The 13,566-nt window shown below is 42.6% G+C and overlaps 1 protein-coding gene across 3 annotated transcripts in view; it reads left to right on the forward strand.

Annotated features, from left to right (window-relative positions):
* azi2 (5-azacytidine induced 2) overlaps positions 1 to 13,566 on the forward strand; it is a 110,082-nt gene that overhangs the window by 17,593 nt on the left and 78,923 nt on the right. For all 3 annotated transcript variants that reach the window (XM_038797308.1, XM_038797307.1, XM_038797309.1), the window contains exons 3-5: positions 2,339 to 2,464; positions 4,377 to 4,476; positions 8,881 to 9,029. In XM_038797308.1, coding sequence (XP_038653236.1) covers positions 2,339 to 2,464; positions 4,377 to 4,476; positions 8,881 to 9,029 — 375 coding nt within the window. The remainder of the gene's footprint in view (positions 1 to 2,338; positions 2,465 to 4,376; positions 4,477 to 8,880; positions 9,030 to 13,566) is intronic.

Raw genomic sequence — 13,566 nt, forward strand, 5'->3', positions numbered from 1 at the left:
GTTTCTTGTATTTTCACTGACTGTCTCCCCTGGCTCTGATAACCCAGATATTCCTTCTCCTCGATGTCCACGATAGGCCAGATTCTGTTTTGCCAGAAAGGATATAACTACGACAATCCGTTCAGTTATAGCTTTCCATCTTTTCTTTTCAGCAGACATTTGCTGTTGAAGTTCAGCATCTATCGTAGTTGAATGATGGAGTCGAACTACGAGGTTCAGGTATTCCCTCATGTGAGCTCTATGAGAAGGGCTTTTCTCATGGTCAGGTATTGTTGGATTTAATTTTCTCCAAGTGGAGAAACCGTCTTCCTTTCCAAAGTTTGACACAGACGACAAATGCTCCTTTGAAAACAAAAAGCAAACAAAACAGTAGCATGCTTTCCGATATGGAGAGTATAACAACCATTTTCTCTCCACAATTTCTCCGTTTGTGGAAACTTTATCAAACCACTGTTCGGAAAATGATCTCCCATCCTTCTCAGCAAATGGACCACTTTTATTCTGATATCTTTCAGGGCCATGTTGTAATATTGTCATCTTCAAATGATCTGGAATCGGTTTCTTCAAAAAGCCAAAATCGCTTCTTTGCAAAAATATGCTAAAATCTTCTTTATTTTCTTCACATGGATCATCATCCTGACAACGAGACTGAGGAGAGAGAGTATTATGTTCTGACCCAGCTGAATCCGTATCAGAAAAATCCTTCTCTGCACCCACATCATCTTTTACTTCTCCAGGTTCTCCTACTTCTTCTTTACTTCTTTTTATCCATGCATCTAATGCCCCTCTTTGATGGGACTCTTCTTCGACTCTGGCCCTCTTTTTTTTTCCTGTTCTGTGCTCCACTCGGTTGTACACAAAATACTCGTAACATTTCATTTTCTATCTCAAAAACCGTAAGACACATGAGAAAATGGTAAACAATCGGTCAGTTGCGGACGGATAAACCATATTTCATTTCTTTGTTCCTTCGTATCAAATTATTTCACACTGATTCTCCACTGATAATTTTGTGCAATTTATATCATAGACTTGCAAATTAGTGGTATCTGTATTCGAATATTAGCATGTTAAGGAATAAATGTCTCCTATTCCGAGATTAAATGCCATAGCAGTCCTTTGATCATCCAGGCTTCACTCTTACTACATCCCACGTAAATATTTAATTAAATATCACCAGAAAACCTATAAAAAACGTAGTTGCACCCATTCTAAAGCTATTCACTGACCTGAGTAGGTAAAATAACTAATCTAGATGCACAAAAAGCTGAAGAAAAGACGAGTTATGACTCGAGGAAACGCAGGAACGAACAGCCACGTCTGCTTGTTGCTTTTGATGGTTGCACCACGTACATCATGCGCATGCGTGTGGGGGGATGGGGAGAAGCACCATTTTCTCTAGACAGAAAAGGTACACCATGTTAAAGGAATAAAGGGCTAACAACTGCCTCTGCAGTGTGGTGAGCCTCCAAAAATTGATTTATCACCGCTGAAATTTTAAAATTACTATCTTATTTCCTTCTCTGGGGCAGCACGGTGGCCTAGTGGTTAGCACAACCACCTCACGGAACTGAGGTCCCAGGTTCGATCCCGGCTCTAGGTCACTGTCCGTGTGGAGTTTGCACATTCTCCCCGTGTCTGCGTGGGTTTCGCCCCCACAACCCAAAAAATGTGCAGAGTAGGTGGATTGGCCACGCTAAATTGCCCCTTAATTGAAAAAAATAATTGGGTAATCTAAATTAAAAAAAAAAAAAAAAAATTATTTCCTTCTCTGATTGGATGCCCCATCCAATGGATGCCCGGGGCCAATGCCCCCCCCCCCCCCCCCCCCCCCCCCCCCCCCCCCCCTGCACGCCACTGACCCAGGTCCCTGGCGCTGTGAGGCAGCAGTGGTAACCTCTGTGCCATCATGAAAGGAATGGACTTGAATAAAATGGCTTTTGCTCATTCAGTGCTTACAATATCATAAACAGTAACTGGGAACATATAAATGGAAGCGTGAAAATGAATGTCTTTAAGGTGTGACACAATACAAAAACCATTTGGAATTAAGTTCTAAAGTTACTTTTGCTACCATGAGCTTTCCTTTCTTTGATTAAGATCTATAGTTTTTAGACACTATTTTTGCCTTTAAGGTCAAGTTGCCATCAAGTTTTGTATAGCTCATGACTCACGAGTGACACAGATAGCATTCCTGAAATTCATTATTCACTTTAAAAGTATAGGCCTCACTGAAAGTTTGCTTTTCTGTGCATGTAAATAAATGGGTTGGAGCGCATATGTGACCTATTGCCAGAAAAAAACATTTTTGACAAAAGTTTTTGTTCCATATTTTCAGGTGCTTAATGCTTCTCTAGACAATGAAAAAAGTGTGATAGGACAGGATGAAGTGAATAAAGCGTACCAGGCTTATCGGGAAGTCTGCATTGAAAGAGACAAGATGAAACATAGACTAGAAAGAATGGTACAAACTCTAATTATTTGTAATACTTTTGTATAAAGCAAGATTACTAATTAAGAAGTTGAATTGTCTTTTGTGCTCATATATAAAATCTAATAAGAAAATCATCTATATTCTGTAGCATATTGTTATGGGAGCGGCGTTTTCAGAACCCCAAAATGTATCATGGAGTTCAACCAACCTCTCCCTTTAATATATTGTTGCTTTGGAAGCACACAGCTTGGTCTCCAGGTGTGGTATTACAATTATGGACACGTGGGTTTTTAAACACAAAACAATGTTTATTCCATAAATTCAACTTAACCTTTTTGAATAAACATTGGATCATTTACCACCCCTTACTCCAACGGGTGCAGACCCAGAGTCCTCAACCTCTCCTCATAGGACAAGCTCTTCATTCCACGGATCATTCTTGTGAATCTCCTCAGGACCCCCTCCAAGGCTAGCACATCCTTCCTTAGATATGGAGCCCAAAACTGCTCACAATACTCCAAGTGGGGTCTGCCCAGAGCCTTATACAGCCTCAGAAGTACATCCCTGCTCTTGTAATCTAGCTCTCTCAACATGAATGCAAACATTGCATTCCTAACTGCCGACTGAATCTGCACGTTAACATTAAGAGAATCTTGAACCAGAACTCCTAAGTCACTTTTGTACTTCTGATTTCCTAAGCATTTCCCCATTTAGAAAATAGTCTATGCCTCTCTACTTCCTACCAAAGTGCACAACTTCACACTTTTCCACATTGTATTCCATCTGCCACATCTTTGCCCACTCTCCTAGCCTGTCCCAAGTCCTTCTGCAGCCCCCCCACCCCCGCATTTCCTCAAAACGACCTGCCCCTCTACAGATCTTTGGATCATCTGCAAACTTAGCAACAGTGCCCTCAGTTCCTCCTTCCAGATCATTAATGTATATTGTGAAAAGTTGTGGTCCCAACACTAAACCCTGAGGCACACCACTAGTCACCGGCTGCAATCCTGAAAAAGACCCCTTCATCCCTACTCTCTGCCTTGTGCAAGTCAGCCAATCCTCTATCCATGCCAGTATCTTAACACCATGGGCTATTTTCTTATTTAATAGCGTCTTATATGGCACCTTGTCAAAAATTCCTCTCTCCCTCCATTTCTTGATTTACAGCTATTTCTGGGATGTTACTTGTGAGCTCAACAGTGAAGCCAGATGCAAAATACTTACCTGATTTACCTGCCCATAACCCTGCTTTCCATTATCCATTACCCAGGTGCACTCTCTATAGGATCAACATTTACCTTGTTAGCTCCTTGCTTATTTAATTATCTATTGAAACTCTTATTATGTGTCTTTATATTACTAGCTAGTTTTCTCCTCCTTATCAATCTTTTTATCATTCTTTGATAATCTTTTGACCTGCCACTCGTCCTTTTTCTAAGTTTCATACTGTCTTTAAATTTTTTAGTTAACTACGAAAGACAGGTTGTCCCCTTGGGTATTTTTTCTCATTAGTGTGTATTCTGAAATATCCCTTTAAATATCTGCCACTGAGCCTCTATTCAACTATCCCTCAAGCTCATTTGCCAGTTCAATCTAGCTCGCACTGCTTTCATGCCCTCAAAATTGCCCTTAGTTAAGTTTAAAATACTAAGTTGTGTATAGTGTATGCCTTTTTCTGTGGCCACTTCAGATTTTGCCACTTTGTGTGAATTTCTGCTTAATGAGTCCTATTGCTGGGAGTTGTAGATATTTCCTTCAACTTTGAGCTATTAATGGACTGCTTTGTACAATCTGTGCCAGACTGGCAGAACTGAGCAGGAGCACTTTATCCTTAGCAACAAAGTTTTCATTTGTTTCTGATGTGATTCTTAAAAGTTAATGAAAACATACTTATTTTGTTGTGCACGTTACTGACAAAAAAACCTTTTGGTGTTTCATAAAGATCAAAGAACAGATGGATTCTGTGCGGATTCTGAATGAAACTCTGCAAGCTAAAGAAGTAGAGATTCTTCAACTCCGAAGTGAAGTCGAAACCCATCAAGGTACAGAAGATAAGAACGAGGAGTAGGATATTCAACCCCTCTAGCCTGCTCTGCCATTCAATACGGTCATGGCTGATTTAACTCTTCAACCCATTACAATTAAAAATCTATCTTATCTCTCCAAATTTACTCAATGTCCTGATATCCACTGCACTCTGAGATAGTGAATTCTGCAGATTCATGATCCTTTGAGAGAAGTAATTTCTCCTCATCTGTTTTAAATTTGCTACCCCTTCTCCTAAAACTCTGATCTCTCATTTTAGATTACCCCAAAAGAGGAGGCATTCCACATCTACTTTGTCAATGCCTTTTATCACATATACCTCAGTTGGATCGCCTCTCATTCTTCTAAACTTGAGAGAGTGTAGGCCTAAATCCCTCAACATTTATTCGTAAGACAAACCCCTCATCTCTGGAATCAAACCCCTCATCTCTGGAATCAATCTAGTGAATTTCCTCTGAACTGCCTTTAATGCAATTACATCCCCCCTCAAATAATGGGACCAAAACTGTACACAATATTTCAGGTGCGGTCTCACCAATGCCTTGTACAGTTGCAGCAACACTTCCTTTTTATACTCTATCCCTTTAGCTATAAAGGCCAAAATTCAATTTGCCTTCCTTATTACCTGCTGTACCTGCATACTAGTTTTCTGAGATTTATGCACGAGGACACTCTGATCCCTCTGCACCAAAGCTCTCTGAAGTTTTTCTCCATTTAGTTGATAAGTTGCCTTTCCATTTTCCCAACCAAAATGGATAACCTCACACTTATCCAAGTTAAACTCCATCTGCCAAGTTTTGGCCCACACGCCTAACTTATCTATATCCATTTGTAAATTTCTTATTTCCTCATTGCACATTACTATCCCACCTATCTTGGTGACATCTGCAAATTTAGCTATAGTATCTTCTATCCCTACATCCAAGTCCTAATAATGATCATAATATTTATTAGTGTGACATGTAGGCTTACATTAACACTGCAATGAAGTTGCTGTGAAAATCCCCTAGCCACCGGTGCCTGTTCGGATACACAGAGGGAGAATTTAGAATGTCCAATTCACCTAACGGTACTTCTTTCAGGACTTGTGGGAGGAAACTGGAGCACCTGGAGGAAACCCACGCAGACACTGGGAGAACGTGCAGACTCTGCACAGACACTGACCCAAGCCGGGAATCAAGCTTGGGACCCTGGCACTGTGAAGCAACAGTGCTAACTACTGTGCCACCCATCAATATATATTGTAAATAGTTGGGGCCCGAGGACCGAACCCTGTGGCACCCCACTAGTTACTTCTTACCAACAGAAAAAGATCCATTTTACTCTCTGCCTTCTGTGGGTTTGCCAGTCTTCTATCCAAGCTAATAAATTACCCTTAATCCCATGTTATCTTGCCTTGTGTACTAACCTTTTGTGCAGCACGATAATGCCTTCTGGAAGTCCAGATATACTATATCTCGATGCCCATTATCCACTTGGTTTGTTACATCATCAATGAACTCTTAACAAATTAGTCAAACACTAAGTACTCTTCATAAAACCATGTTGACTCTTGATTGATTGTGTTTTGACTTTCTAAATGTCCTGGCATTTTCTTTTTTATAAATCAAGAGTACCCAATTAATTTTTTCCAATTATGGGGCAATTTAGCGTGGCCAGTCCACCTACCTTCCACAGTTTTGGGTTGTAGGGGAAACCCATGCAAACACCGGGAGAATGTGCCACACGGCACACAGACAATGACCCAGAGCCGGAATAGAACCTGGGACCTCAGTGCCATGAGGCAGCAATGCTAACCACTGCGTCACCGTGCTGTCCTAAATGTCCTGTTATTACACCCTGAATAATGGATTCTAACAATTTCTCAACAACAGATGTTAAACTAACTGGTCTATAGTTTCTTACTTTCTGCCTCCCTTTTTAAAGAAGAGCGTTTTATTAACAGTTTCCAAAAGAACCTTTCTCTCATCCAGGAAATTTTGGAATATTATAACATTGTAACCCTACTTGTGACACTAATAAAGATTATTATTATTACAATGGATCCACTATCTCTGCTGTCACTTCCTTTAGGGCCCTGGGGTCTTGTAGGCCTTCAATCCCAATAGTTTGTTCAGTACCGTTTCCGTGTTGATGATTGCTCTAACTTCCTCCCTTTCTATTGCCTCTGCATTTCCTGTTACTATTGGAATGGCACTCGTGTCCTCAACTGCGAAAACGAAGGCAAAATATTGCGCCTCCGCCATTTCTGTGTCCCTACTATTAACTCCCTGGTCTCATCCGCCAAGGGACCAACATTCACTTTAGCTACTCTCTTCCCTTTTACATACTTACAGAAGCTATTGCTATCCTTTTTTATATTTTTCTATTACCCCCCCCCCCCCCCCACTTATAATCTTTCTTCCTCTCTGGAATATATCCCCCCCCACTTATAATCTTTCTTCCTCTCTGGAATATATTTTAGTTGGGTGAATTGAATATCTTCAATTCTCTGCCTCTGCTCATCAACTGTCCTACCTTTTAGTCTTCCTGCCATTCCACTGGAGCCAAATCTGTCCTCGAGTCGATGTAATAACCTTTGTTTAACTCCAGAACACAAATGTGGACTCCAGTTTTTTGCCCTCAAATTGAATTTGAAATTCTAACATGCTATGATCACTCTTCCCTAGAGGATCATTAACTATGAGATCATTAAGTAATCCCTTCTCATTGCATAATATCAAATCCAGAATAGCCTGCTCATAGGTTGGTTCCAAAAATTATTGCTTCAAGAAACAATCTCTAGCATATTCGATGAACTCCCCCTCGAGGTTACCCATGCCAATTTGATGAATAAATTCTTCTATAATTTTTTTTTGTTTTAGAAAGCTGAAAATGTTATGGTACATGTTATTGATAGTATTCTGGGGAATAGGGTTTTTGTGTAAAATTAACATTCCACGTTTTGTTCACCTTTAACAGTTCTGTAGGAAAATATATTACCGTTTAAGCTATGGTACTATGATATCAAAGGATTCCTGGCCTGTATATGTAATCTTGGCGAAGTAAACAGTGAATAGCAACCAATAACCTCAGAATCTCTGGGCTGAGGAATGACATAAGGAGCCCAGGTTCCTGCACTTAGTAATCATCTATGCATGTGTTGACCTATGTCTGGAAGTTCGTCCCATGTGCTGGTCAGTGGTTTAGGGTATCAACGCTGAGACACAAATTTCAGTTTAAACAATCGCAATGCTTTATTGCACTAAAATAAATTACTAATGAAATAGGGTAATTACATAAATTACAACAACTCGTGTGTATGTTTGCTGATCAGCCATGATCATAATAAATGGTGGACCAGGCTCGAAGAGCAGAATGACTTACTCCTGCTCCTATTTTCTATGTTTCTGTGATATTACACGTCTGTCCTCCAGATGATCAGGCCTAGTGCAAGAGTACTCCTTCGTGAAAAATTGCATTTTTGCATAGGAAACGCAAAATGTGCTTGACACCTGCATCCTAATGCATTTGTTATACAATTTGCACACTTGAACTTAGAGATGCCAATCCAAAGTAGCCAACACATAATCAGTGGTTTGTAGCTTCTCTCCAAAACTTGGAGCCAATGAATTACTTCAATCAGCTACCAATGCAAGTCCAACTATTTGGTCCAAAGATGATAGATGTGAGGTAGTTTGCATTCATTTCTTTTTACAACTTTATTTGAAACACATGTTAACAGTACAAAAAGAAATGTATATTGACTCTTGCACAAAAGCATTCCATTTGAGGAAGGTGGGCATCCAATTATGTATAGTTAGCATAGCTTGGGCTGGGGAGATATTATTCAATGTTGACAAGTTGTGTATTGATATAAGATTTTACATTTCATGATGGAAGTTCAAATCTGTTATTCCAGCCACCCTCCAACTTGAAGCAAAGCACTCACGTTCAGCATTTCAGAGCTAACAATTGATTCTCTTTTCCAGTGGCCCAGTTCTCACCATTGCTGAGTGGAGAGCAAACATTGCCTCTTAAGGGAAATGTTAAAATAAATAATTTCATTTTTACAAACCTTCCAAATGTTAATAGAGAATGTTATTGATACTAGCCTGCAACCGAGAGATGCAAGTCTCTGGGATTGCTTCTACATAAAATGAAGGGTGAAATGTTCATTACGAGAATATGGTATCTTCCATTACACTTTTCACTATTTATGGCAGGAAGTAATTTGAATTAAAAATATTTGTTTCATTTTCCGAACCCAGTGGTTAAAACATGAAACCTAAAGTATTTGACAGCAGAAATTTGTTACAAAGGCATATCGACATAATGTAATATTGGCCCACCTTGTGTGGAAATGGCAATAACATTTTTGTAAGTAGGCAACTTAGTATATGTTTTTCATTATTTTGTAGTGATGGATGATCTGCACAGAACCCAGAGTTCTTGGGATTTAGAAAAATCAAATAACGAATTGAAGATGTACACCCAGAATCAAGAACTGGAAATCCTTAAACAGGAATGCAGTTTACTCCGAGTAGAGTTACACAATTGTAAACTAAAGGTGAATTGAAAGATTATGCCTCCAAATAACTACAGGTTTGAAGTTTCATTCATGCATTTTTTTATGTTCCCAGCACAACACTATAGCATGCAGTTCACAGGTGCACATTAAAAATCAAAGAGCTATGCAAAAGAATGTTCGATATTTTACAACAAAATAGAAGAGGGGGAGGCAAGTGTAGAGAAATTGGTAAAATGGAATAGGATGCAAGAAACCAAAAATGTAGGGGCAGAAGAAAGCAATAGAAACAAGACGTGGTGACTGCCCTGCTGGCTGTATATAAGTGGAAGATTTTCGGTATAACACCAAGGTGCTGTTCCTTCTGTTGAGTGTCACTCAACCAATGCTGATTGTGTGATCACTTTGCTAAACCATTCATTCTGTCCACAGTCGCATGCTATTTTAATTCCTTTTTTAAAAATAAATTTACAGTACCCAAATATTGTTTTCCAATTAAGGGGCAATTTAACGTGGCCAATCCACCTAACCTGCACATCTTTGGGTTATGGGGATGAAGCCCACGCAGGCATGGGGAGAATGTGCAAACTCTACGCAGACAGTGACCTGGGGTCTGGATCAAACCCAGATTCTCAGCGCATGCTATTTTAATTCCTTTGCCCAACTCCCACTCTGCCCTCTTTGTTTTTGTCCATTAATATTATTGCTGATTTCTAATGATGGCACTTTGAGTTGACATGGCTCAACAACATCGGGGGGTCAGAGAGAATTTGGGCCTAGGACGGTTCAGCATAAAAGGCATATAAGAAAGGCAATATTGCAATAATCATAGGGGACTTCAATATGCAGGTGTAATGGGAAAATCAGGTTGGTAGTGGATCCCAAGAAAAGGAATTTGTGGAATGTCTACTAGATGTTATTTTTTTTTTTTTTTGGAGCAGCTTGTCAAACAGCCGACGAGGGAACATGGAATTTTGGATTTGGTAATTTGTAATGAGGCAGACTTGATTAGGGAAATGTTTTTTTTAAAAAGTACTTTATTTCAAACACGTGTGTAAAAAAAAAACAGCAACATATAAAACATAACATCGTTATGAACAACCCCCACTGCATCTCGAAACCACCTGAAGTCAAAATTAATCTTCTCTAGCCGGTGAAAATTGTACAAGTACCCCAGCCAGGCTATCGCCCCCGGCTGCATATCCGACCTCCAATTTAGCAGGATCCTTCGCTGGGTAATCAGAAAGGCGAAAGCCACAACATCAGCCCCCTTCCCCTCCAGAATCTCCGGCACTTCCGATGCCCCCAAAGATCGTCACGATTGGGAACGGCCTGACCTGCACAAACACCGCTTCCCAGTATCTCTCCAGCTTTTCACAACTTCAAAACATGTGTACATGGTTTGCCAACCCCCTCCCACACTTCCTTGCCCGAGTCATATGCACCACCTTAATCTGGATCAGGCTCATCCTCACGCAGGAGGTTGAGTTCACCCTTCGCATCGTCTCACATCACAGCCCCCAAACTCCTCATCCCATTTGTTCCTCACCTGCACCCTCCCCTGCTCCCCCAAGTCATCCGGGAGCAGCAGTTGCTCAAATAAAGTGTGATCTGGCAACCTGGGAAATGCCCTCAACTCTTTCCGTGCAAAGTCCCTCATCTGCATATATCTACATTCACTTCCTCCTCAGTAACTCGAACTTCCACCCCAAGCCCCCTCCCAACTCATCCAGACCTCGAAACGTCCCTTACGAGTATAGGTCCCTCACCCTCTCCAGCCCCATCTCCTTTCATTTCCCATCCATCCCCCACGGCATAAACCTGTCTTTCCTATGCAGTGGCGTCAATGCCGACATCCCCTCCAACTTGAAATGCCTCCTCGGCTGATTCCACACCCTGACCGTTGTCTGTACCACTGGACTCCCCATATTCTTCCCCAGAGCTAATGGCAGTGGAGCCGTCACCATAGCCCTCAGGTTGCATCATGCAGGACTCTTCCTCCATCACTACGCGCCACACCTTCTCCACATTTGGCACCCAATAATAGTGCAGCACGTTCAGCAACCCCAACTCCATTTTTTGTCTCTGCCTCTGTAACAGAGCTCTCTTTACCTTTGGCACCTTCCCTGCCCATAGGAACTCCAAAATCACTGTCTCCAACTTCCAGAAGAAGGCCTTGGGGAGAAAGATCGGGAGGGTCTGGAAAATAAACAGGAACCGTGGCAGCACATTCATCTTTACCACCTGCACCCTCCCTGCCAATGTCAGGTATAATGAATCCCATCTCTTAAATTCTCTTCACCCCCCTCACCCCCCGCAAAACAACAGCGACAATGGACACCCCTGTCTCGTTCCCCTATGCAGTCCAAAACTCTGAATGCGAACGTATCTCATTTGTATGTACGCTTGGCACCGGGGCTACATATAACAGCAGCACCCATGCCTTGAACTTCGGGCCAATGCCAAACCTATCCAAAATTTCAAATAAATACCTCCACTCCACCCGATCGAAGGCCTTCTCCACATCCATAGAAACATTAACCTCTGGTGCCCGCCCTCCTGACAGTCATAACCACATTTAACAGCCTCCTGATGTTGCTAGAGAGCTGCCGGCCCTTTGCAAGTCCCATTTGATCCTCAGCGACCATCTCTGGCACGCATCCTTCCAAACTCCCCACCCACAGTGGGGAGTTAGCCAGTACTTTCACGTCCCTATTCAACAATGAAATAGGCCTATATGACCCACACTCCAACGTATCTTTCCTTTTCTTCGAGATTAGCGTGACTGATACCTGTGTCAACGTCTCTGGCACGTGCCCCTTCTCCAACGCCTCACTGAACATCCTCAACAAGTCTGGTGCCACTCTGCCACAAACGCCTTATAAAACTCTGCCAGGGAGCTGTCGGGTCTTGGAGCTGTCTGCGACTTCATACCCCTAATAATGTCACTCACTTCCCTTAGCCCCAGCAGCTACTCCAACGCCTGCCTCCTCTCTTCCTCCAACTTTGGAAATTCCAACTCATCCAAAAAAAACATCCCTGATCCTATTCCTTTCCACCCAGCTCAGCTCTGTACAGCTTCTCATAATACTGCCTGAATACTCATTTATCCTCACCGACTCTGACACTACTTCCCCTTCTCCGTCCACACCCGTAGAAATTCCCTAGACACCTCCTATCTCTAGTTGGTGGGCCAGCGCGTGGCCCGCCTTCTCTCCATATTCATATTGCACTGCTCTTCCTGTCATCAACCTATCAAACTGTCCCTGCAACCTCTTCCTCTCCACCAACAACTCCTTGGTGGGAGCCCCCAAGTATCTCTTGTTCACCTCGACTATCTCGATCAGCAGCCGTCCAACATCTCCTAGAATATGGCCGCCAATCCCCAATCGCTGACCTCGCCTTTTTCCAAATCTGCCAAGAGACCCGAATCTAGCCTCCATCTCGGCCTCTGCACCTGCCTCGATCTAAGCCTCCCTTCCAGCCAATGCATGATCTTAGCCATCCTCGACTTTCCATTGACTTGGGGCTCAGCCTGTGCACCTTCGGTTTCATCACACAATTAAAATCTACACTCATAATCAGTTGATGCATGTCTATATCCAGGATCATTCCCAATAACTCTTTACAAACCCACATTATCCCAATTCGGCGCATATACGTTGACTAGCACCACAGGCGTCCCCTCCAACAGCCCACTCACTATCACATATCTTCGCCCCTCCCCTTCCCTCAGGTCCTGCACTTCCTTTGCCCCCTCAAACACCATCCTTTTGTTCAACAAATTTGCCACCCCACGCAACTTCGAGTCAAACCCCAAGTGAAATACTTGTCTCGTCCATCCGTTCCACGTCACAACTGGAGGCTTATGCCTCCATTCCCCTCTAGAATCTGCCATCATCCCCCGCCGGTTCTACTTCCTTTAATACCACACTGACCTGGGCCACCAAGATGGCCCCCCCTCTCCACCCATGACTGTGCTCAGTCTGCAACTCTGACATGCCACCGTCCCCCCTTCCCCAAACCTTTTTAAAAAAAATAATTTTTACAAAACAATAATAACAACAAATTATAAACAACTGAGAAAAACCAAAGAGAACCCCCCCCCAAATACAAAACAGAAAAAATCGATTAACGCCCGTCGCAAACAAAGAACATATGTACACGTCCCTTCACCCCAACCACCGAGACGGCAACCCTGTTGCTCCTGTTGGCCTCTTTCCCTATCGTTCTGCTAGGAAATCTAGACAAGGCTGCCACCGCCTGAAAAACCCCTGAACTGATCCCCTTAGGGCAAATTTCATCCGTACCAATTTGATAAACCCTGCCATATAATTGATCAAGGCCTCCACGCTTGGGGGCCTCGCATCCTTCCACTGAAGAAGAATCCTCCGCTCGGCTACTAAGGATGCAAAGGCCAGAACACTGGCCTCTTTCGCCTCCTGCACTCCCGGCTCCACTGCAACCCCAAAAATTGCGAGTCCCCAGCCTGGCTTGACCCTGGATCCTACCACCTTCGACACTGTGCTTGCTACCCCCTTCCAAAATTCCCCCAGCGCTGGGCATGCCCAGAACATAT

The sequence above is a fragment of the Scyliorhinus canicula genome, chromosome 5 (genome assembly GCF_902713615.1).
Source record: "Scyliorhinus canicula chromosome 5, sScyCan1.1, whole genome shotgun sequence".
In the NCBI taxonomy this organism is placed as follows: Eukaryota; Metazoa; Chordata; class Chondrichthyes; order Carcharhiniformes; family Scyliorhinidae; genus Scyliorhinus; species Scyliorhinus canicula.